At 48.4% G+C, this 25,633-nt stretch overlaps 1 protein-coding gene across 2 annotated transcripts in view; it reads left to right on the top strand.

Moving 5' to 3' along the window:
- The window catches only part of Urb1 (URB1 ribosome biogenesis factor), a 60,757-nt gene that overhangs the window by 21,895 nt on the left and 13,229 nt on the right, over positions 1-25,633 (top strand). The window contains exons 12-31 of one of the 2 annotated variants that reach the window (XM_087576446.1): positions 76-205; positions 862-978; positions 2,249-2,361; positions 4,990-5,109; positions 6,237-6,353; positions 6,951-7,089; positions 8,310-8,480; positions 8,933-9,126; positions 10,617-10,835; positions 11,832-12,011; positions 13,262-14,114; positions 14,697-14,895; positions 15,384-15,570; positions 18,664-18,722; positions 20,911-21,104; positions 22,402-22,512; positions 22,619-22,682; positions 23,521-23,692; positions 23,948-24,056; positions 24,887-25,460. In XM_087576446.1, coding sequence (XP_087432572.1) covers positions 76-205; positions 862-978; positions 2,249-2,361; positions 4,990-5,109; positions 6,237-6,353; positions 6,951-7,089; positions 8,310-8,480; positions 8,933-9,126; positions 10,617-10,835; positions 11,832-12,011; positions 13,262-14,114; positions 14,697-14,895; positions 15,384-15,570; positions 18,664-18,722; positions 20,911-21,104; positions 22,402-22,512; positions 22,619-22,682; positions 23,521-23,692; positions 23,948-24,056; positions 24,887-25,002 — 3,564 coding nt within the window. In that variant the 3' untranslated portion in view covers positions 25,003-25,460. 2 annotated transcript variants of the gene reach the window in all.

Below are 25,633 nucleotides of genomic sequence, written 5' to 3'. Positions count from 1 at the left end.
AGTACGTCAGTTCATTGATGTCTTTCCATGCTTCAAATGACGAATTTGTAATCTTTGCTTCTCTTTTTCACCTAGATTTTGCCAGATCTGAACACTGTTATTTGGGTCTGGCAATCATTTAAAAAGCAAGAGATTAAGGAGAACCATGAGAAGGGGAAGAAGAGCAGTAGCAAGACTCCTGCTGCCTCCAAAGCTGTCCATCGTGGTGAGGGCTTCAGCTACCTCTGCTCTTGACCTTGGACAGAGATGTCAGGCAGCCAGGATGGCTCCTCAGAGGATCCTTAAGCAGTTCTGTGTCAAGGCCCCTCTAGCCATGAAAATTCTGTATCCTTCTTTGCCTAGGGAGAAGCATTAGGTGGAATTGTACATTTTAGTGAGTTTTAATATCAGAAATACTTTAGTGTTTGTATGCCAGCACCATGTCTCAAAAGGCTTGACTACCCATGCATGCTGTATGAATGGGTGAGGACTCTTGGCTGCTGTACAGATAGGGGTGGGCTTACCAGGCCTCTCTTGTGTTAAAATTTGGTGTTGGCCAGGTGTGGTTTTCCATATCTAGACACCATAGGGCAGTCCTTACTGTGTATCCCTGCTGTTCGGATGAGGACAGGAAGCCCAAGATTGGTAGGCAACCTTGGCCTGAGCAAGCTGCAGCAGTAAAGAGTGCTTAAGAGCAGGTCCATGGGACAGCATCAACCCTGCTACCACACTGACCCTTCAATGTGCTCACTATGTCTTTTGTAGCCTCAGTGCAGAGGATGCAGTTGGCTGGGGCTAGTTGTGTAGGGCTGTGAATGCTCACCTGATCAGGGACAAAGGACAAATATTTGTCCTAATGCATGTTGTCTCCCTTTGGTGCAGATGATGCAGAAACAATTCTTCTGAAATCCGTCCTGCTCCAGGTCATATGCCTCTACCAACAGGTTGTTCCCCATGTGGTCACGCAGTACAACTTTGACTTCAGCAAGCTCCTAAAAGGTGGGTCTTAAGGGACAGCAGGCGAGGGCTGGAGAGATGGCTCAGCAGTTAAGAGCACCGTTGCTCTTCCAGAGGTCCTGAGTTCAAATCCCAGCAACCACATGGTGGCTTACAACCATCTGTAATGAGATCTGATGCCCTCTTCTGGTGTGTGTGAAGACAGCTACAGTGTACTTACATATAATAAATAAATCTTTAAAAAAGGAGGGGGGGGGACTGCAGGCGAAGCTGCTTCTGTTTCTGCCAGTGGGGGACAAAGGTCACTCCAATAAACTACAGCAGAGTCTAGGAGCAAGGACCAGGAGGGGTAGATGGGCAGTTTATCAGCAGATGTAATCCACCACCATGATTTATTTGTACCACTATTGTCTCTGACAGTGAGGCTCCCATATTACTTACCTAGTGAACACCTAGGACAGCAGTGAGAGGGCAAGCTGCTTGGGCATGCTGCTCAGGGTTGTCCCCAAACCAGGTCATTTGGTACTTATTCCAAGACAAGGCTGCAAGGGGAAGAAAGGAGAGCCCTGTAGAAGGGACATGCCATCCTGTTTGTACAGAGGTGCAGTGTGCATGGTTACGTTACGTTACCCGAGTGAGTCAGCTCAAACCATCTTGTCTAAATTATCATCATGCTGGTCTGGATACGGTTCCTTGATGGTCAAGTTTGCCTAATAAAATCGATTTTATAATTGGCCTATAGTGACTTGCAAAAATACCATTCTTGGAATTTATATAAATTCTTGAAATAGTTATTTCTCAAGACTTATAATTAGCATTTTAATCATCAAGGGTGAAAAGTTGCCTTTCCATATAAAGGCCATGTAGGTCTTAGGAGCAGTAGCCTTCCCAAGCAGGGGAGGACTCTAGAGACCAGGCTAGGGAACAGAGTCAGTGGTCAGGCTTGGTGCTCGTAGTCTCTGTGTACAAATACTTACGGCCTGGCTAATAGGCCTGCTCTCTGCATGGTATAATGGGGGTGTAAGGTTCATGAGTTTGGGACCATACTTTAAGGGAGTGGTATATAGTATGGTGACCAGTTATAGGACAGGCTGAAATTGGCTAAGGGACAAACAAGGGGTATTTTGAGCTTGTAGAATTGGACTTTTGTTGACAAATTCCGATAGACATCAAATGGGGGGTTGTCAAGAGAAGTATGCTGCTCACAGCCTGAGTGAGGGAGCATGGAACACAGGGAGCAGTCTACGTCCTTCTCTGTCCTTTCTCTCCCCTATTCTGGGTAATATTGTGTTTTCCGGATCTCTGGCTGCAGGCATCATCTCTGAGCAGGGCCCTGCTGAGGAGGCTCCTCCCATCCTGCAGCACCACATGCTGAAGGTAGCCCTGGAACTGCCTGCTAACAAGTTTTTGTGGCTAAAGGCACAGGTAGGAATTGGGCATCTCCAGTCTTCTGCCAGTGTGCTTGACTTTTCTCTCCATTCTTTCCCAGTTCTTGTCAGTGAACACATTTGGAAATAAAGCACATGACTTTCCCTTTGTTCTCACCCTGAGAGAACTCAGTACCCAGAATGGGAGCACCACCGTGCTAACAGAGAGCTGAGGCTGGGAGCACCACCGTGCTAACAGAGAGCTGAGGCTGGCAGATACTGGACACAGTGTCTGCATGCCTTCAGCAGCATCTTCTAGGACTAGCATCTTCACTCATGCAAGGAAGGTCAGCAGGCACCAGATGTTCGCCTGTGTCCTAGGTGCTGTCCCTCCTGTGCACTGAAGGATGACTGACAAGGTTACATGTGCTTTTGGGTACCTCAGATCACACAGTGACTTGGTTCCTACAAACCTTTTTTATATGGAACCAGGGCATGGAAAGGCATGTTGACATTTACACACAACATTTTCAGAATTCTCCTTCTGAGTTGAGGACAATTCATAATTGCATAAGGACTTACAAGATGGCAGACTGCACAAAGGGTGCTTTGACCTCTCCACCCATACCATGTTGGGCAGGCTGCTGGGGTCAGAGAGAGTTCAGGACACTTCTGCAATGCTAGAGCTCTGTGGTGGGCCCAGATAGTGCTGTCCTGAGCCCTCCTCTCAGCCTTCAGCTGTCTCCATCCTGAAATGGCATGCTATATGTTGGTAATTTCATTCCAGCTGGGTTGGGCCAGTAGCTCTTGATGATATACTCGGAAAGTTAGAAAAGTTGTCCTTTTCCACACTGGTGCAGGGCATAGAACCTAAAGCCTGTGTGTGCTAGTTAAGTGCTCTACCACTGTGCCACTGAGCCACCTCCTTCACACTTTTCTTTTTCTAAATGCAAGAAACTTGGGCCTCATTAAAAACCAAGCAATCTAGACCATAATACGTTGTGGGGTAGCAGGAGTGGGTCAGAGGAATGCGAAAGTTTCCATGCACAGCAGTGCAAGTGCATTGCTTAAGATGGCAAAAGAAAAGATAACAATAGCTGTCATTCCAAAGGAGGGAATACACACCTGGATATGTGCACATGTGCTTGCACATTCACAGCTATTCACACACGTATGTGTGCGTCGTTACTAAAAAGGCATGGAAACCAGGACACCAGCTATCCCCAGGAGGAGAAGTGGAGGGTGGAAGAAGGAGGCTTAGTCCCTGTGCTTGTGTTTCCCGGGACAAAGGCAAACCTTTACAAGTGAAAGTAAAGGTGAACAGTCCTCCCAGAGTACTGTCACTACCCAGTAACCGCCATCTTATCTGCACATCAAGTCAGCATGCACCAGGAAGTTCCTGCTGATGGGTCACTTGTCCAGGTGTGTTCAGGACAGTCTTTAAAGAGTGACAGAAACAATGGAGGCCGAGAGCAGTTTATCAAGTAGAAGGGACAGCACATGACACACTGTGCTCTGTAGTTCTCCTTTGGCACTTTATGGCATGACACTGTGAGTGCTTTTGGATCCTGAGTGTCACAAGAAGTGTCACACTATAAGATATGTTTTCCACACAGTCTTTGTCCATGAAAATTTGCCCAAAAGAGGCCACTTAATGTGAAAGAAATGGCAACTCTAAGACATTGATTGACAGCCTGGAGGCAGTTGGCACAGGCCTTTAATCCCAGCACCTGGGAAGCAGAGGCAGGTGGGTCAGCCTGGTCTACAGAGCAAGTTCCCAGCACAGCTAGGGCTACAGAGAATCCTGGGGGTGAAGCGTAGGGTGGGACTGCACACACGACATTGACATTCTGTGCTCTACCCATTTCATGCTTCTGAAGTTCGTCTTCTATGCTGGTATTGTGTACTGGACCAGGTTATCCCCACTAAGGGCCATTGCATATCAACAGACTTTACAGAATGTGGGCTCTGTGCCCGTCTCTAAGACAGAGGTTTCTCAGCGTGTGGGTCACCCAAGACCATCAGAAATCACAGATATTTACATTACAATTCATAGCAGTAGCAAACTTTCAGTTATAGTAGCACTAAGTCCTTTTGTGATTGAGGTCAGCACATGAGGAGCTGTATTAAAGGGTGCAGCACAGGAAGGGTGCAGACCACCGCTCTAAAGCATGTGTTCAGAGTCCGGAAGCGGTTTTAAAGGCCCTAGTATGTGGCTGGTGAGCTCACACGGTGTCCTGATGAAATGCAGCCCATGCAGCTGAGGTGGACAGCTCTGGGTTGCTCTTCACTGCCCACTTGTGTGCATGGCTATGCCAGATCTTGGTTTCCAGGACATTGTTACCTTCTGTGTGAGTCAGATAGGACAGCAGCTCTGCTGCTTCCTAGGTGAGGGGAGGATTCCGTGAGCCATATACGTGAAGACTTGAGCTGTGGCCCCAGAAGTGCTTATGTGCTGCTCTGTGGCTTGTTACCATCTGCTGCTGCAGGATCTGAATGAGTGGCCTGCCTTGTAAGGTTTTCTGTGTGTAGCGTCCCTGTACTGCTCTCCGATTGGTAATTAAAGTGAGATAGCATGTTGAACCTGGCAATGTGCTGAGCATGCAGTCAGTCACACGTTTGCTCAGCAGGTAGTGGCCTTGGTTAATTGTGCATATTAACAGTTGAGATAATGTCCAAACTCTAGGAAGGCCCTGAGGCAGAAATCGTTGGAGGAGAACGCTCGGTGTTTTACCTGTTGATGAAGATGTTTGTGAATAGTAGCCATTTACAGCTCAAGTTATCCACTCAGCGTCTGATCATGAAGGTCAGTATCTTGTAGCAGTCTCTTGTCTGATAGGAGGTTGCATGGCTTCCCTATGGTGGTGACTTAGAATGTTTTAGGAGTATGTAGAGTTTTGTGAATTCTTTTATTTGGAATTTAAATTTTTTATAATGTACTTGTTTATTTTGTGTCTGTGTGTGTGTATATGTGGGGACTGGAAAGGTGAAATATGAAAGTCAGTCAGGACACACACTCTCCCTAGGCTCTGTTCCCATGGGAAACTGTTTCAGAGCTGTGGCTTGAACCTCCTTCCCACACTTCCCTGGGCCTCTCACTTTTCACCCTTGTCCATCACCCCCATCTCAGTTGTTCCCAGAGTCAGGTGCAGGAGTGAGGACTTGGTCCTCTTGTCTTATCTCTTGGATGTGGCCCTCACTTCTCCATGGGCACTTGACCAGCCAGACATGTAATACAGTAATAGGTACCTGTAGTCTAGACTAGACAGTTCTGAGGCCACATTTCCACACCCTGTCTCAAAAACACTAATGGTGGCAGTAGGTGCCAACATGAGACTTTGTGTTTTTTTCTGAATTTTTCTGCATTTTGAGCTTCTTACCTGAGCAACTTGAGACTCACCCTGTTTTAGTCCCTGCTGGTGCAATCGTGTCCTTACTGACCTCATAACCGATAGCCACAGAGGTGCAGATTACAGTTGTGGGAAGTTTGGTGCACACTGTTGCAGGGCTCTGTGGTATAAGGGCACTTAGCCCTGAGCCTCCCACACCAGTGGACCATCTCATCCCAAGCTCAGACCCTGGTGGGAACGGTGTGCTTCCTACCTAGACTTGGAGGTCCCCATGCTGAAGGTGGAGTCGCACATGCTTATCGGGTCTTTGTGGAAATCCAGATAAAAACGAGCCTCAGAACCACCTGGATCATTCTCCTTACCAAGAACTAAGGCAGGAAAGGGAGTGCACAGTAGTGAGAAAGGTACCATGTTGTCCCCAGTGGGGGATGGCGTGATCTCCGCTCTGTGTCCTCAGCAGTGGGTTTCCGTCCTGGGAGAAGAGCTGGTGTACCTGTACTCTGGTACGTTGGTTTGAAACGTGTGCAGCTGCACAGAAAAAGTAACTTCTGTTCTGACCTTTGCATGGCTCCACTGCCCACAGATTCTTCGGGACACAGGCGTGTTCGAACACACGTGGAGAGAGTTGGAGCTCTGGCTGGAGCGCCTGGACAGCACTGCAGAAAAGCACAAGGAAACCGTCATTCAGTTCCTGGAGCGTGTGAGTGCGGAGCTCCGTGGAACAGATTGTGCTGGGGGCAGCTGACTGGGCCACACTGCCCAGTGTGCATTTACACCTGAAGGGCTCCTGTCTTCCTAATCTTGCTGACACTGAGAACCCACTCCATGTTAGCCTCTGAACAGCATACTCTACTGCATGCTTCTTGATTTCATTTGGGAAGCTTGTTTTTTTCATGAAGGAATAAATTTATCCAAAAAGCAAAGTTACAAAACTGTAGAACAGAAGAGATACTTTTAAAATTGTATAACAAAAAAGCTTTTAAAATCTTTTCAGTAGGGGTTGGGGATTTAGCTCAGTGGTAGAGCGCTTGCCTACCAAGCGCAAGGCCCTGGGTTTGGTCCTCAGCTCCGAAAAAAAAAAATCTTTTCAGTAAAATTATACTACTACTACTACTACTACTACTACTACTACTACTACTACTACTACTACTAATAATAATAATAATAATAATAATAATAATAATAATAATAATGGCGGTTAATATTTTCTTACTTTATTTGATTTAGACCAAGGGCATTTTGGGCTTTTTTCTCTTGTTGCCATTTAACTGTCTTCACCTGCCTCTTTTATGTTCAGATTTTATTGACACTGGTGGTGAATCCTTACTCATACACAGACAAAGCTTCTGAGTTTGTCCAAGAAGCCAGCACCTTGCAAGGCGCTGTGGGAAAGCAGGATGCAGATGATGTCAGCATTCCCATCTCCCATATTGATGGTAGGTTTCATGCCCAGAACCTGCATGTGTTCTGCCTCTCAGGCCACAGTTAGACAGAACAAGACTTGTGCAAAGGCTTGGCTTAGAGTACAGACAGCCCGTTTCCTCGTGTGAAAGATGAGGCCTCTCTGCAGATGAAGCCATCTCACTTACAAACTGGACCATGCAAGAAGAATTTAGCTGCTCTGTATGTGTGTATGGTCTACTGTGTACTGGCACTGTTAAATTCACAGATCTCAGAAACCTCATTAACAGCTCTAAGGTGAGGAAGGATTGCTTTCCTCCTTAGTATATATATATATAGTTCAGAGAGCTGGGAACAGAGAGACCAAGTCACTTTGGCTATCACAAGTGCTTCCTTGCAACTTCAAGATTTGAACCTGTTCACCCAGCAGTTGATGGAAACAGATGTAGAGCCCACAGCTAAACATTAGGCAGACCTCGGGGAGTTTTGTAGAAGAGAGGGAGTAAGGATTGAAGGAGCCAAGGGGTCAAGGCCTACATAAGAAAACCTACTGAGTCCATTAATCTGGGCCCATAGGGGCTCACGGAGACTGCACTATAAACCAGAGAGCATTCGTGGGATGGACCTAAACCTCCTACACATATGTACCAGATGTGCAGCTTGGTCTTCATGAGGGACTCCTACCAGCAGGAGCGGGGCTTGTCACTGACTCTGTTGTCTGCCTTTGGATCCCTTTCCCCTAACCAGGCTGCCTTGTCTAGTCTCAGTAGGAGAAGATGCACCTAGTCCTATTGCAAATTGATATGCCAAGGCAGGTTGATAGCCAAGGGAGGCCTCCCCTTCTTTGAAAAGAAAGGAAAGGGGATAAGAGGAGGGTAGGTGAGAGGGAAGGACTGGGAGGAGAAGAGGGAGGAGAGAGAAGGTTTGAACCTAGGTGCCCAATTACTGGTCTGTGCTATAGCCCTCTCAGATGTCAGCTTGTCTGTCTGAGTATGGGGTAAGGTCCTTGGGCTTTAGTTACCACCTTAGCAGAGTAGCCTGCACTTGTCAGATCCATAAGAACCATAGGCCTCATCGTCACCTGTTCAGGCCCAAACTCCGGGAAGCATTTTTCCCCAAGAGAAGTTTGAGAATTTTTGTTGGTTTTGTTTCTCTCTTTCTGTAAACATTCTTTAGCCTCTCCCTGTCTTGGGCTGTCTCCAGTGGGAGCCTCTGATGGCCCCTACTTAAGCTGGCCTCCCCTCCTCTGTTGCAGATGTGCTGGACATGGTGGACGTCCTGGTGGAAGGCAGTGAGGGCCTGGATGAGGATATTGGGTTCTTGTTAAATGAAGACATGATTCTGCTCACCTTCCCCTTCAGTGCTCTGGTCCCTGCAGCTCTGGAAGCCAGGAATAAGCTGCTCCTCGGGACAGAATGTGAAGCAGGTACCTTGTCATTGACCAGTACAGGCCTGATGACTTTTCTGATGGCTGTCTTCTGGGAAGTGGCCCAGGGTTACAGGCTCTTCCTGTCTTACAGCCATGCCATCTGAAGGCATGGTTTCTATGATACCTGGGCAAGGCAACCATGCTTACCCTAGAGGATCTGGTCAGGCAGGGAGTGCTATACCTGGAGAGTGACTTGGAGAGGCCTATGTGCCAAGGCAGAGGAAGGGACAGGAACATCACGTGCAAGTCTTTGGCCTAGGTAGTTTTGGTCTGGCCGTGCAGACCTGAGGACCTGATTTCAGACCATGTGCTCTCCCAGGTGGGTGTCTGACCCTTCATGGAGCTGGTACTCCTGGGTCTGATGTGACTGACTATGGAGGGGCATCACATCAGTATCTCAGAGGCAGTCTTACTTTTCCCTAACCCTGCCTGCCTCAATTCCTTTGCAGGGGAAAGCATCGTGGCATACATGACTGCAGTGTTGACTGACATTCTCCATACCCAGAGGGACCCCCTAGCCCTGTGCCTTCTGCTCCAGTCTTATGACAAGTTCGAGCCTGCTAGCCTGCTCTGCTGTCAGCAGCTTGCCCAGTTTCACAGATACTACAGTCTCTGGATTCCTGAGCAAGCCCAGGAGGCCTTGGTGAGTTACACTCACTGCTCCCTGAAGTGTTTCTGCACTTGTAGCTGGACGTGTAGCTGGAGGGTCCCGATACTGTACAGTTTGCAGAGCCAGGGCTTAACCTTCCTCTGTCCTCTGCTGAATAGAGGAATGTCAGTCATGTTAGCGCTGCTCAGCTGACGTGAACGGAGTGGCTCCCTTAGGACAGAAATTGTCACTGCTTCAGCCTGGCCTCTTCCTCTCTTCCCTTCCCAAGTAAATGGAGTGTTTATCTCCACTCTTCTGCAGACCTTGGTGTTCTCAGCTAGCATGTCTGCTCCTCGTTATACCCCATGGGCTCTACACCAGGAGAGGAAATGGGTGATGGGGAGGCTCTGTGTAATGGCATTCTTGTTCAGATGTTGTATGTCTAAACACTGCTCTGGATTTGTGTAGATTCAATCCAGTTCAGCTATGCTTAAAAATGCAGATAAAGACTCTTTTCTTGCGATGGTAGCCATGTTGATGGTATGCCATGTTGATGGTATGCCATGTATATTTTAAGCCATTTGAGCCACTACCTCTGAGAGGTAGGTCAAGAGTCTGATCACCCGTTATCACACGTGCAGAGAGCTTCCACCCACAGTTGGTGGTGGGACAGGACTTGGTCAGTCTGTTTCCAGAGCTAATGTCTAAATCAGTGATTGCCACCTTCTTCTACAAAGAGGCCTTGGTCACCAACAGTGCCACTCTGCCTGTGCACTGGTGTTGGTGTCTGCTCCTAGTGAGGTGGGTCATAGCTGGACCCGTCCTTTGTGGTATTTACTTAAACCTGACTGCCAGGCTCTGACCATCATTGTCACCTAGCTAGCGGGTATGGAGTGGAGTGGGATCCTCAGACTCAGCCTTGTCCCACTGTCTCATGTACTGCTGCTGCTGTCCTTGTCCTCAGACCATGCTTCGAGAACCACTGAGCTTCCTGACACAGTGCCTGAGCTCTTCAGCTGAAGGAAGCCATGTGCTCTGAGTCACATGTGTAGAATTAGATGGTAGCCTGGTGGTTATAAGCAAGTAACTTGTGTTTGGAGCAGGACTACTCTGGATCCTTCTTTTCCTTTACCTATCCCCCTACAACCCACACACCATGCTCCCTTAGGCCTTTGGACAAGGTATTCTGGTGTGGACAGGTAGCTTGCAGTAGGCCTTTGCTTTGGGTGGGATGCTTTTCTAGTTTGCAGCAATTTGTCCTGGTAATATAGTAGTCACATGCCGTGTCTTGGCAGTCGGCTCCTCTCTAGAAGGTGTGTGTGTGTGGTGAGTGCCAGTGCCTATGCATCCCTTCAGCAGACACACACTCTAGGATGATCTCTGCTGTCAGTGTTGGGATGGAGCTCCCTAGATACAGTGCCACACTGCCCTGCGTGCTCAGTGTGGAATGCCCTTCATTACACACTACCACAGTTGTCAGCAGTGTGTGTAGCCTTTGCTTCTGAGGTAATTTTTTTCCTGTTTTATCCTTTTTGATACCTCAGCCCTTGCAGGTGTCTGGCACCTCAGGACCCTATACGCCCCCCTCATCTGCCTGCTTTTCCACCTTGCTGCAAACAGCGTATGAAAGCCAAACACTTGGGGATAAGAATGTCCAGGCAAAGCTTCTAGCCGCTGTCCCGTGCCTACCTCTGCAGCACATGCTGCGCTCAGCCAAGCAGGTCCTGCTGTACCTTAAGAGCACCGTGGAGAACTTCAGCCAGGTCAGTTCCTTTCCTTCTCCTCCCAGCCCCCACATGCACAGCATGTGCTCTCCTGAGTCTGTACCACAGGGAGGGACAGGAATCCTGATAAGGCCACAAGGCAGACCCCAGTTCTAGAGCCTGACTCTTAGCTGTGCAGTTCCCGTGCTGGAGCCTCCTGGAACAGCTGTGCAGAGGCAGCAGTACTCTTCTGTCTGCTGGTGTATGCACTCAGGACAAGGCCCTTCCTTTGGTCGCCTGGACACAGCAGCATGGCCAAGTCTTGTCTTTGATGGTTTGTGAGTCCAGTAGCTCACTTTTGAACCTTGTGCTGATGTGCTTCTACACTTCCTTACTTTAGGTTTGGTTATTGACCCATTTCCCTTATTTTAAAAACAAAGCCAGGTGAGGTAGCACATGACGTTTAATTCCAGCACTCAGGAGCAGAAGCAGGCTGATCTCGGTGAGTTCCAGGATAGCCAAGGCTACACAAAGAAACCCTGTTTTCCTGAAATCAACACCACCCCTTCCCCCAACCTTACTACATTTATTGATTTACTTATTTTTATTTATGTGCACATGTGGAGGGCAGAGGCTGGCATGTAGGCGTTGATTTTCTTTCACAGTATAGATGCTGGGGACTGAACTCAGATTGTCATGCTTGGTGACTAGTGCCTTTACCCTCCTTACTTTAGCCAAAGTTACCATTTGTATTTCCCTGAGGTTTAGGACAATGAGTTTCCTTTATCCCACGCTCCTGTAAATATCGAGTCCATACCCATGTGCTCTCTTGTCTCAGCATGGGCTCATCTGGGGAAGAATGGTGGGAAGGGGAGATTGCCTTATAGTTCTGGAGGAAGCCAAATCTCACATGTGAAAGAAACTTGGAAACTGCATACAAGTCTTCCCTGGTTTGCCTAACCCTCTAGTTTTCTGCGGTGACACCATGGGGCCTGGCAATCACTGCTCTGTGACGGGTCAGCCCTGCCTTGTCTGAGAGTCATGTGTTTCTTACAGCTGGGCAAAAGTGTGGGCCCAACTCTCCTTCAGTTCCTACTGGGTCTCCTTAAGCACCTGGTTATCCACTCTGAGCAGCTGGACACCCAGAATCAGCAGAAGTTGGAGGCTGCCCGTGCTGAGTCTGATCTCTTTCTGGACATGGAGTCTGTAGCTTCACTTGAGTTGGCTACTGACAAGGTACTCCCCTCCCTCCACCACTCACATTCAGCCTGTTACCCTTTTCCCACAAGGTTGCAGATACTGGCTAGTTCTGAGTTATATGGTCACTGTAGGAAAATAGAGAAATGTAGAAAACTATACCTGAGATGTTGCAAGCCACCTATGACCTCTGCCTAAGGAGGGCTCTCTTTCCAGTCAGTCCTTTATAATCATGTCAGCCCTCAGCTCTTGTTTGTGCCTGTGCCCTGAGCCTTTTCAGAGCATCAGAGTGGGGGTCAGGCAACTGTCCTGCTGACTGGGGCACATGTACGCAGCAGCATTCTTCTGTCTGTAGTCACCTGTTTCACTGGGCCAGATGGCTATTTCTGTTGTAGTTTGCCAGGAAACTCCCAGTGGGCTTGGGGAGAGGTATGTTCTCATTTCGTAGTCTTATGAAATAGGCTGCTTTCTTCCTTGATCTCCACATTGACTTTGTGGGAGATGTAGCTCTGGTTTCTGTTTGGCAAAGCCTTGTTGGAAAGGGGATAGGTTTCTTTCTTCCTTCAGAAATAACCATGGTATAAGGAGCTTGTTTTCTTCCCTGGGAATTAGCAGACCATCTTCCAGGTCATGGTTGGTAAGGCTATGAGAGATATACCCAGACTACATCATTCCCTATCCTGCCTAGGAGTTGTGGTCTGGTCAGTGTGTAGAAGTCGCCTGGGCCAGAACTCATTTCTTGGGGCCACCTAAAAGTGGAAACAGGGTTGACTTTAGTTCTTAATTGTGCCTTAGTCTCTGTCCAACTTCCCCAGGGACATTGTCTGAGTATAAACAACTGCCCCGTTTGTTAAGATAGACCATGGCCCTCTACCAGATCTGTTCAGTAGAGCAAAGCCACCAGAGAGGCACTAGCAGGCAGCAGGTGGCTCCTTTTAATCCCTTGTTTTTGCATGGCCACCCAAACGACAGGAAAAGGCAGTTTGGCTGTATTGTGTCTGCTCTGCTGGGTAATGACATGCTGGTGGCTAGGTGGGGACAAACTGTACCCCAGGTTGGTTGTCATTGTTGTGCAGGGAATGGATGGGAGGTGCAGCACACCCTGGAGGACTGTAGTGTCCTGACAGCCCAAGTCAGGAGGTGGCGAACGTGCCTGAGAGTGTCACTAAAATTTGGGGCTAAGGATAGAGCAGGTTTGCAAAGTGTTCCTTGCTCTATTTCACTGAGAACACAGAATGCTAGCTGTGGCCTCCCTTCATCTCTGTGTGACGCACAGCTTTGTCTTTCAGACAGTAGAGGAGCTGCTGGTGGCCATCCTTAAACACCCCACACTGGAGACTTGGTTCCTGGCCCTGGAGCAGAAAGCCTTACCTCCACACACACTCAGCCCTGTCCTTGTAAAGCTCCTTGCAGCCCAGTTCAGTGCAGGGGTCCTTCAGCTACTGGTGGCAAGTTCCCCAATTCTCCATAAACTGGGTCAGTTAGGCCTTCTGGCAAAGTACTCAGAAGCCATCACTCAAAGTGTATTGAGAGAGCTCCGCACTAGGACTGTGAACTCAGCCATGACACCCAAGACCCTGCCTCAGCTGGAGGCCCTGCGAGAGCTGCACCCATACATGGAAGGTGTCCAGATCCGAGAAGTCACCTTGGCTCTGCTGGGACTGCCAGAGGCCCACCTGCTGACCCAGCAAGGCACACAGTGTCCCGGGAAGGAGAGACAACTGAGCAGTCTTGGAAAGACCCTGGTACAACTGCTGACAAGCAGCCATCAGAATCGGCTGCAGAGCAGTGAGCTACTCTGGTGTGCCGAGTATGTGCGTGGCTTGGGGGCTCTCCTCCCCACTCTGGCTGAGCAAGAGCTGGACACTGTATTCCTTCAGACTCTTCAGAAAGACCCTGTGCTGGCCCCTGTGGTGCCAGCTGACCTACTTGAGTACTGCCTGGTCCGACGGACGAAGGCAGCCCTGGACATTGCCAGCCTCCTCCTCCAGTACAGCAGTACGCACCTACTGAAGTTTGAGCTGTGGTGTGGGCAGCCTGGTGTGGGGCCCAGCCTGCAGGAGCACCTGGATGACTTCTTCCCCCTTATCCATGTGTACCTCCAACACAGGATGCAAGGAAGCTTCATGCGGCCAACAGAAGGTATGGGAATAGCTGGCTTTGGGCAACTTACAAGTTCCCACCTGGAAAGGCAGAATAGTTGCCATCTTAAACCCTGTCACTCAAGTATGGGTACACTACAGTCCTGTTCCCATCCTCACTGGAATCTCTTTAGGCTGAGAAAGTTGAGATGTCTCAACGTCCTGTCTCTTGCCCTTAGTAAGTGAAGTGCGGCCCCAGGTGCCTGCCTGTCCATTCCTAATTAGAAAAGCAGGGTGGGGTGGGCAGTCATTGGGGTGGTCTGGCTGTTTCTGATTGAGCTGAAGTAACTGAAGGCTGATCTGTCCTTCCCATCACACTGTCCCATCCCTCAGGAAAGTTGTTGGTAAGTTCATACTGAGTCTGGGCAGCGTGAATCCAATTCTCTCCCCCTGCTGAGCCTCAAGTCTGGCACCAACCACCTCCAACTTAGTCATTTATAGTAAACATAAAAGCAATTCCCCTATTGCTTTGTATGTGTGTCCGTGGTGACAGGTGCTTTCTGAAGGGCGGCTCCCACAGTCACCCTCTTGTTCATAAGTACTCTGCATTGTCTACAGTGACTTCTGCTTTGTGTCTACCTAGTATCCTCTGCTGTCACTCCTGTCTTGAGAGCCCTGTGGAGACAAGTGCGAGACAGGTTCTTTCATATCGCTGGGCCTTCCAAACATGCGCTGCATCTGGAGGCCCTGGCCCAGCTCATTCCATTTGCAAGAACCAAAGATCTGCGTGTCCTCATGGACCATTTACCCAACTTGCTTCGGACTCTGAGTAATCACAAGAGGTATGAAAACCAAGGCCATTGGGTGCTTTCCCCCTTCTTGCTGTCACTTGTCTGTTTGGCACACAGAATGAAAGTTAAGGGAAAGCAGCATCTGACATCTCACTGCATCAGTAGATGCACCAGCAGCAGGTCTGACTAGAGCAGCCATCGGCTGGAGAAGTGCATCTCTGCATGTAGATGGCTGTGGTTGATGCCCTGAGAGCAGTGTTCTACTAGAGTGGCCTCCCCAGAAGCTGTTTTGCAGGGTCTAACCAGCGTGAGGTGATGTGGTTTCTGGTCTCCAGAGGGTGGAGGGGACAGAGTGCCACTAAGTGTTTCAATAGAACAGTCTTCCAGAGAAAGCACCAGGCTCTGTATGTCACTAGTGCTGAGGTGGGAGGCCCTAGTTAAACCTCAGTGGAGAGACCTGTTGTTCCTGACGGTGTGATGCTCAGAATGGCCAGTGCCCTTAGCAGTGTCGTGATCTGCCACCTGCTCTCCTGCTGCAGTTGGATCGTGGCGGACTCTGTTTCAGCAGCCTTGGCAGAGTCAGCAGAGGAGCTGGCCTCCTGGAGGAAGACCCTCCTGCGGTCCTGTATACAGTGGCTGGCTGTGTCCTTCAGTGGCAGGGAGCCAGAAAACGAGAACACCCAGGAGCAGGAGAAGACAATGCTGCTCCGATTAAGCGAGTTGTTGGTAAGTGTCTCTCCTTAGAGATCTTGGCTGCATGCTAAGGGGACAGCAAGCCAGACGAGCCAAACTTCAGAGGTGCATTTCTAGCTGTGTGCTGCGAGTGTGGCCTCATAGGGCATGAGAGGAGCCACAGCCGGGGCAGAGCTGGGGTAGGAGGGCCCTGAATCTGTAAGCCATCTTTTATCAGGAGTGGCATCTACTGAGATGTTATAGTCTGTATCTTGATTAGTCTATTAATAGGGTGGTTTCTATTAGTTAATGGCTTTGTTAATAGGGTGGTTTCTATTAGTTAATGATAAGCCAGCCTTGCTTCTTAGTGCATTATTGATGTATATTGATCATAATGTATCAACCTTGCTCTGTCTCTTGGATTTGCCTTGCTAATGAATGTGTTAGGTGTTGTTCTATTGTGCATAAGGAATGGCTGTGTTTCATGTGGCTTTACTGGAGCGGATGCTTCTGTGTTAGGTAAGGCAGGCCTCATGGGATGAGTTGGGGAAAGTTTTACTAGGTTTGAAATTCAAAGTTGACAGTTTAGTATTTCCTTAACTGTTTTATAGGAACTGCTTTCCTATCTTCTGGATCACTTTGTTTCTAGGAAAAAACAAAAAACAATCTGTTACTCTTACCCTCACTCATCAGTACATGTACCCTTTCCTGTGGCTGACTTCAGGGTGTTTGAGAATGTGGGTTGAACAGTTTGCTTATGATAGCCCCAGGCCTTTCATCCCTGGTTTCTGAAGCATTGGCTTCAGTGAGCCATTTAGTCTGCAGATTGGTAATTGTTAGAGAATTTAGAAATGCTCCTTGTTTATTCCCCTCTATTAAAGCACCGTCCCCTTTGAGCTGCTTGGTGGTGGGTGGTGGGTGGTGATGGTAGTGGTGTGTTTTGGTTTTTTATGCAAATAGCGTCCCCAAAGTTACTGTTAGCTCCAGAGTGTGGCATAGAGTTTCCAGGCAGGTACCGTGTATTTGTCCATTGTAACCCTGAGCAAAGCTCCCTCTTCAGGAGTTGAAGCATGTAGGGTTTTGGTCAGGGCAAGTGTTTGCTTGAGTGGCCACTTCAATCTAGCTGTTGTGTTTTTATTCATGAGTTTATTACAAATCATCAAGTGGTATACATCACACAAAGCCCGCACACGCACGTGTGCCTGTGTGTGTAAAACTTACAGCCTGTACTTCTGACTTAATTTGTTATGTCATAGGTTTGTGAATTTAAAGTAAAAGGAACCCAAAAAAGGCATAACTTCAATGTGTGTTCTTCAGTGTGGCTTCTCTGGGTTAAATACTTTGTAGGCATGAGAATGAGTAACTAGGCTTTTGTTTCTTAGTAGTAATCCGTGTGTGAGATGTCTACCATCCTTTTCCTCAATCCCATGATGAAAATTTGAACTTCCTGGGTTTTGTGATCATAAAGCTAACAAATGACCATCCCTGCTTAAGAAACCAGTGGTGCAGAGCTGGGAGGGAGCCGAATGGCCAAGGGCAGGCTTAGCTCCTGTGACCCCTTAGCTCCATCCACAGCCCCCGCTTCCTCCTCTAGGAAAACCAGCAGTGTGAAAATAAGAAAGCACTGTGAGGCCATTCCACCGTGTTATGTGAATGAATACCCTAGAGAGGTCATGGATCTCTGCATGCATGTGTTTGCAATAACTAACTTTAAGTGTTAATGGAGCTGTGTGCATGTCATGCATAGCCTGCATTTTCAGGCATTGGTTTTGTTTTGTTTTTAACATGATAGCATATGTTCAAGGCTTTCCCCCCACAGCAGTGTCTGTGGACACATTTTGGTGTTGGCAGTGGCGCTGACCTCCTAGTGAAATGTGCTTAGCACACACTGTTGAGACCTGTGCGTGGCTTTCCATGATTTTTGCTGTTAAAAAGAGTGCTGTGATGAGTCCTGCGTGGCTACATGGGTGACAGTAGCAGGCTCTGTTGGGCTCTCAGCCTATAGCTATAGCCCATGCAAAGAAGGCAGCATGACAGGAACGCATGGCTACCTCTGTAAGGAGGTGGAGATGGGTGAAGTTGTGGGTTTAGCCAGCCTTTTCCATGTGCGCACACTGGGACCCATGGAATGGACCATGCTGCCCTTTAGGGTGAGTCCTTCGCACCTCAGTTAACCCAGAGTAGAAACTCCCTCACAGAGATGCCCAGAGGTCTGACTTCTAGAGTATGTAGATCCCGTCAAGGCAGCGCTAGCCATCGTCAGTATGTGTAGGTGAGTTCCTGACGGGCAGCTGCTGCGGCTAAGGATGGATGGCTCAGAGCGGTCCCTCAGTGGAGGCGTGCAGTGCTCTGGAATTTCCTTCACAGCCTTGGCACTGAGGCCTCGTGTGGCTGGCCTGGTGGAGGAGACAAATGTGCACTGTACTCAGCTGGTGCCTCAGGGCCAGCATTGAGACTCGTGTTTCACAGACATCTTCCCTTTGAACACTGCTTCCTGGGTTGAGTTAGAGAATCCCCTGAGTACTGTCCGCTGGTTCCTCAGTAAAAGGCTAACTGCAGATCCACCTGTGCCCTCTGAAAAGGAGGCATGGAGATGTAACAGGGTCACTAAGGAAATGTCCTTTTGCACGTTAGATGTACATGGGCGTGCTAATAAACCATCTGTGCTACTTTTTAAAAAATATCAAAACAAAGGGTTGTAGAGAGCTCTTGCTCAGCTGGTACACCAGCACTGAGTAAACAGAGCCTGGTAGCCCACACCTATAATCATCACTCAGGAAGAAGGGCAGGATGAGTAGAAGTTGAAGCTAACTACATTTTGGGATCCTGTCTCAAAGCGGGGTCTGGTTTGGATATTTTGTTTATATTTGCGGTAACTTCGAAGTCTGTGTGAGTTAGTCTTTCTTTAAGATCATTGTGCTTTCTCTGCCCTCTTAGTCTCAGCGGGAATGGTTGTAGGTGGCTGGGGCAGCTGCCGTGAACTGACAGACTTAATAGGAGGGATGGCAGGGTTCTTTGTGAGCCTGATTCAGAGAGTTGTAAGAGGGACTGGAGGTAGCTCAGCTGCCCCTGGAGACTCAGGGTGGAGCCTCCATGTTTTCAGCTCACTGACATGTTCCGTGTGCGTTTTTGCTTGCCTTTTTCTAGCATGCAGTTAAGGAGGTTGACCCTGGTGACTGGCAGCAGTTTGTGAAGACAGGACTCAAGTAAGCTGATTTCATTTCCTTGCTGCGGCTTATAAAGATAGGGGTGTTCTGACCGTGCAGTCCTTTCCCTTGTCATTAGCCTTAGTCAGAGCTGCTGTCAGCCTTGTCTGTGAGAAGGAACATCTTAGAAATGGGAACATGGAAGGGTATGCTATGCTTGTTGTGATGCAGCATTGGGGGGAGATTCAAGCCCTCCCCAGCTATACAGCAGGTTCAAAGCCAGCCTGGACTGAGTGAGACTTTATCTCAAGAAAGCAAAACAGGCTGGCAAGATGCCTCAGTAGGTAAAAGTGCCTGCTGCCAAGTCTGAGCATCTGAGTTTGTTTCTGGCCCAGGATGCACTTGGTCTTCTGGCCTTTATATGCATGCTGTGACATGTGCACACCCACATGCAAACATACATTGTAAGTAAAACTGAAATAGAAAAAATAGATTATAACTGTACTCAAGCATGATGAATGTCACAGATGTCTGTCATTCCTAATAATTTTTCATCTGCCCGCCCCACATTTGTCTCCTTCCAAATGTGCTCTGCTTATCTTGTTTTATTTATTTGTTCTTGTGGTACTGGGGCTGAGCCTCTGACCCTACAAATGCTAGGCAGTATTTGATCCACTGAGTTTTATGGCAGAGAGTGTCCCAGCACAGCGCGTTATTGCGTGCCTGTGTTTGACCTCTTGAACACTCTTGTCATTCTTCTACACTCAGCTGTTTCTAATTTAAAAATCTATAGATCTGAAAGTCATCAGGCCTCCCACTGAATAGACTCCATCTTTAGACAGTATGGTGGTTTATTTCACAGTACCCTGCCTGCGCACACCTAGGCTGTTCCCTAAGCCATCTCCACTATTGTGGCCCCTGCAATGGCTCCCACATGTCTGTGGTGCACACTGATACCCATTGTACACACATGCTGGGGGACCTGCTGACTGCTAGTACCCATCTGCACACTGACTGCCACTAGGTGAGCAAAGTTGGGTGACTTTGCGCTCCCAGCAAGGAATGTATAAGAGTTCATGTGACGTCACTCACACTTGCTATGGTTCAGTGTGGGTGTTCAGAGAGTCAGGAAATTGTGTATAGTGCCTATAATCTTCATTTCCTGATTACTCATGGCAGCCAACATTCAGAGAAAATGTTACACAGGAGAGTGAAGTGAAGGGTGGTTCCAGGTTCTAGCTCTTCTACTACTACTACTACTACTACTACTACTACTACTACTACTACTACTACTGCTCCTGCTGCTGCTGCTGCTGCTGCTGCTACTACTACTACTGCTACTACTACTACTGCTACTACTACTGCTGCTACTACTGCTACTACTACTACTGCTACTGCTACTACTACTACTGCTACTACTACTACTGCTACTACTACTGCTACTACTACTGCTGCCACCACCACCACCAGTACTACACTACTTCTTCCCCTCTTCTTCTCTTCTTCCTCCTCCTCCTCCTTGTCATTTTCTTCTCCCTCCCCTTTCCTCCCTTCCCCTCCCTTCCTCCTTTTTTTTTTTTTTTTTTTTTTTTTTTTTTTTCTTCCGTAGCCCAAGCTGCCTCCAACTCTGATCCCTCATCCCAAGTGCTGGGATTACAAGCGTAGGGACCTCCTAATGCTCACACAGACTGCAGGGATTACAAGCGTAGGGACCTCCTAATGCTCACACAGACTGCTGGGATTTCTATAGTGGGACTTTTAGTGGGTTGGAAGGGATTTAAGACATAGTTTGGTGTAGTTCAAATGGCTGAAGGACCAAGGCTGACCTGAGGGTGTCCACTGCAGAGGAGCGTCCTCAGACTCGGTTCTGCTACCTGCTGGGTCAGCTAAACAAAGAGTTCTTTTGATGTCTGTCACAAAGATGATTGAACCATGTGCCACAGAAGATGGTCTGGTCAACGACCGTCTGTATGCAATGGTGCTCCCACATGAGGTTGTGGCTCCTAGAAATGTAGCTGTCTTAGTCCATTCAGCTCATTCTGTGATGTCTGTATCATGGCAGAATGTCATCATGGTGTAGGTTAGTGATCCCTGTCGTGGTATACAGATAGGACTGTGATGAAACAAGTACAACGCGTGTCACTGACAGAACCAGGTGAGGAGTAACGCACAGTGCACGTTTGTCTCCTGCTCCTTTCTTAAAACCAAACTCACCTTCATGCACTCTTTCTCTTTGACTGTCTCCCAGGTTTCGGTACCAGGACCTCACCTTTTTGAGGACCCTGCTTGATGCCACAAAGCTCCTATATAGTCCAGAAAGCTCTGGGCACACAAAACTGGTCCAGCTTTCAGTGATGCACATGATGCTCACCCAGCATTCTCTGTTCCTGCCAACCATGTTGACATCTAAAGAAGAGGAAACTCCAGACAGTCCAGTAAAAGGTGACCGCACACTCCGCCAGCTCCGCTCAGTGGTGGCTGCTTTCTTCCACTTTTATCCACACAGCCGTGCACACAAAGTGGTTCCCCCATCTGCTTTCAGAGTAAATACTAGAATATCTGTCTATGAAGCCAGGGACGAGGCATGCTCCTGTGTCTTAAAAATGACCCAGAAGGGGTGGGGGATTTAGCTCAGTGGTAGAGCGCTTGACTAGCAAGCGCAAGGCTCTGGGTTCGGTCCCCAGCTCCGAAAAAAAGAAAAGAAAAAAAAAAGTGACCCAGAAGTTGCCACCTGTTTTGAAGGCTTTGCTGGTTTACAGAGGTTGTGGTGGCGCTCATGTGGTCCTATCAGGAGCTGGTGTTAAAAGTCTGGGAACTGGGGACATTGAGAGCGATGGGAAACAAATGTGGACATTTGTCCTGAGAGGAGTGGATTACCTACAGTAATGTTGTAGGGAAGATTGAACCTGAGCTGCAAGGGCTTAAACTTATGGAGATAACTCATTCTATAGAAGTCTTTTCAGGGACTGGAGAGATGGCTCAGAGGTTAAGAGCACTGACTGCTCTCCCAGAGGTCCTGAGTTCAAATCCCAGCAAACACATGGTGGTTCATGACCAACTGTAATGGGATCCGATGCCCTCTTCTGCTGTGTCTGAAGAGAGCGACAGTGCACTCACATACTTTAAATAAATAAGTAAATCTTTAAAAGAAAAGTCTTTCCAGCTAAGTTTGCACTGTCTCCAACTTCGTTGGCTTGCGCTTTGTGCTCACAAGTCCTGAGTGCAGCAGAGTAGTCTGCTTTGAATGTCTGATGACAGTTCCTGCCCACTCACAGTAACACTGTTTAGAGAGAAAGCCCTCACCCCCAGACCTTACACATCAGCATGGGGTTGATATGTCATAAGCTACTAAGTCGAAGACAGAAAACTGTTAGATGCAAAGTATTGGTACAGATAGTTAAAAATGGGCTCCATGCTCCATGCAGGCAGTAGTATACATGCTGGCGACTGTGGTGGGATAACTGGGGAGATTCTTAGATTTTAAAATCTTGGGTTTCTTAAAATTGGTGGTGGGGGTGCTGGATCCTGAGCCTGTGCCCTGTGAGTCCTAGAAAGACGGTGATTGTGAAGATGTGTTCATTATAAAGGGTGCCTATGACCCTGGAGAGGAGGCTGGGTGCTGGATGGAGGCCCAAAGCCGAGCCTTACTCAGAAAGGACAGTTCAGCTCCCCGACTTGCTGCAGGCACCCCACTCTGTGAGACTGACTCCATGGTGCTTGTCCCTGTTGTTTCTTGCAGAAACCCTGCTGGACCTGATGTCCACAGTGGTGAGGATGTGCCCTTCTGTCTGTGAGAGCAGCCACTTTGCTGTGCTCCTTGGGACCTACAGTGCCACCCTCAGCATCTTGGGTGAGGGGGACCTGATTGCCAGGCTGTGGGCAGGGCTGGTGGGGTGTACCCTCTTGTTGAGTTGAGATGTTCAGCTTCCTGAAAGAGGCCTTTATTTGCCCTCTAGACCAGAAGATATTACTTCTCCTCCGTGCATATGAACAGCACAGCCTCAGTCTCATCAGTTTCAGGTGAGCGTTGGGTTGACAGGCGGGCATGAGGAGCAGGGCACTCACTGGGCACCCCAGGCCCACCCATGCAGCCCTCGCCACAGAGTAGATTTAAGCTTCAAATCCGAGACTTCATTTCTTTTATTGTTGTTGTTTGAAAGTTTTATTAGCATTTATATTTCCTTATGTTGTATGCATGTAGGCATATGTGTGGCATGTCCATGCCACAGTGCACACTTGGGGGGTCAAGAACAAAACCTCCTTGTAAATGTCAGCAGGAACCAGACTCACAGCATAGCACCTGCTATGTCTCATGGGCCTCCGTGGGGAGCTGTAGGGGAATCTCCAGGCAGGGTTGACTGAAGACCTGTGTGGCAGTCCGATGTGCGGGCAGCAGGAGGTCAGGATCCTGTAGCTGCTTTAGCCTGCCTGAGAGCCACATACCATCACGTAGAATCCCGGCTCTTCTACAGCAGCCAGCGAATGGGTGGCCATGCAGCTCCCCCAGTCCTTCCGGTGCCCCTTCTCCCCAGTGCACAGGACATGGCTGTGTAAGCTATGGGACCATTGCACAGATTAGGTAAATTAATGCATGCACATGGGCTCAGAGTCTGCCCACACACATCAAGAGCCTGTGTGGGTGCTGACTTATGCCAGCACTAGCGGTCCCTGCACCCTCAGCAGCACTGTCAGCATGCTGATCTCAGAAGCTGTGTTGGGGAGAAGTGATAGAGCACGCATGCTTACCCAGAGTGACCCTGGGCATGAGCTGTGTACTTAGAGTACATGTTGGGGTGGTTCTCGTTAGTTCTGTCTCTGCTGAGTCCTACAACCAGTCTGCTTCCCTGTCTGGCTCTAGGGTTCTGCTGTGGGGTCCAGCAGCTGTGGAGCATCACAAGACATGCCGGAGCCTGGGCAAGTCGCTTTGGCAGCAGCCAAGCGTTGGGGACATCCTCCGCTTGCTGGACCCAGACCGGATGATGCAGACCATCCTGCACTTCCCACAGTACCGGAGGCTGCTTCACACTGAGGTGGGATGCGCTTTTCTCCCTTCCTCCTTGCCATTCCAACCTTTACAGAGGTACAGTGTTTGCCCAGTGTCCATCCCTGAAGCCGGGTCACAGCAGTCACACTGTTTCATTTATTACCCCACAAGCTTGAAGCAGCTGGCGAAGATCCCATTATCGTGTAGAACTGCTTTGCTCTATGAGCTCTGACCGTGGGGTCAGCATTCAGATGATCAGATCCATCAGGTGATGGCATGCTGTTGGCTTGGACTGTTTCAGGACACCGGGGAGCCACAGGTGTTTAAGGACAAGACTGCCAGAGTGGACCTCAGCGGCCTCTATGACCCCTGCTTTCTCCTCCACCTCTTTGGGGAACTGACCAGGCCAGGTGAGTGTGCTGCCTTCTACAGTCAGGTGGCAGTTAGTTGTTGTCATGGCCCCCAAGTCAGTCCTGAATCAAAAAAACATCCTTTTAGGCTTTGTGTCAGTCGGTCTGTCTGTCTATTTGAATATATGACTGGGCTCTTTAGTACTAGATCCAGGGACACAGTGGCACAGTCCCCCTTGCCATTTGTAGGTCTCCAGCCCTGAACTGAGCTGCTTTCTCTCCCTTTCAGTCATTATAGACCTTTGCTGGTTCGTTGGTTGGTTGGTTGGTTTTTAATTAGTTGTTATTTCCGTGCATGGGATGTTTGGCATGCCATCACAGCACACATGGAGGTCAGTGTCCAGTGGCCTGTCCCTAGGTTTATTTAATGTTATGATCAAGGTCTTTATCTGTACTTAATTGGAAGAACAGGGGAAATTGTTCTATCCCCCTCCCCCAATTGAGAATTTAATTATTTTTAGTGTTGGATAATGCATTCAAATTTTGGAATTTAGGTGATAGAAGAAATAATTTAGGGCACACAGTAAAAGCTTCTGTGTCTGACTTCTAGACGTGGTTTCCTTTTTATTTACGTTATGGGTGTATATATGTGCATGGGTGTAGTCCAAGGCCCCTGCAGTCTGTTTGCAGTTCCCCAACAGACACATATTGCTGACTTGGTCCTGTCAGGCCCCGGATTCCTCTGTCTTGCTGCTGCACTTCCAGCCCTTTGTGGAGACAGGAACCTGTTTTCATAACCTTACTACCTCCCCTCTTTAAGTCCTTGGCCAAGAAACAGGGCCAGCCAAGGCTGTTTGCAATGTCAGTGACAGATGTTTTTTCCACAACAGATCTTGTGCTAGACAGAATAGGCCTGCAGTCTGCAGCTCCTGACTCATATCTGCCAAGGCAGCTGGCACAGCGTGATGTAAGTGCCACTGCCAGGTGCCCTGTGTACCAGCTGTGAACTCAGCTCTGTGAGGAACCTTCTACAGTTCCTGACTGGGGATGCCATATAAAAAGAGGCTGAGGACCACTTCCTGGTGTTCCTGGGGCAGAGCCACAGTACCATCTATGTCTGCACTACACCTGGGTGCTTTGGTCATTGTCTTGGCTAAGCCATCTCAGGATTTTAGAACTGGTTTTAGGTCAAACTACTATTCAAATGGTTCTTAAAACAGAACAGCCTTTATCACCACTTTTAAATAGCCTGTTATATTTTCAGCCCCCAAGGGCAACCCTTTTTTGTAAGTACAAAGCCAAGACCATAGAGCAAGTCACAAAATAGGAAGTTGATTTTTCCTCATGGTCATGTGGAAAATTCATTTGTCTGAGAATGTCTATAGTCATTAGGATTATCCAAGCCATCAGAGCTCTAGCTCTTCTCATTAAGTGTAAATTAAATGTTTAGACTGTTCTGTCTCTCAAGTACATTCCATTCACGAATATGTGTTAGGTTCTATCTCATTTGTTCTCCAAAGCGGTATTCGTTTTATCTGCAGTTTGATGCTTTAAAAGTTTTTAGTTCTCTTTCTGCATCACAATTCATCAATTGTTAGAAATTGGGCAGTTGAGTCCATAGTTACTGGAACAGTCAC

This window comes from Rattus norvegicus, chromosome 11 (assembly GCF_021556685.1).
Source record: "Rattus norvegicus strain SHRSP/BbbUtx chromosome 11, alternate assembly SHRSP_T2T, whole genome shotgun sequence".
Classification (NCBI taxonomy): Eukaryota; Metazoa; Chordata; class Mammalia; order Rodentia; family Muridae; genus Rattus; species Rattus norvegicus.
This window is presented reverse-complemented; position numbering and strand designations above follow the sequence as displayed.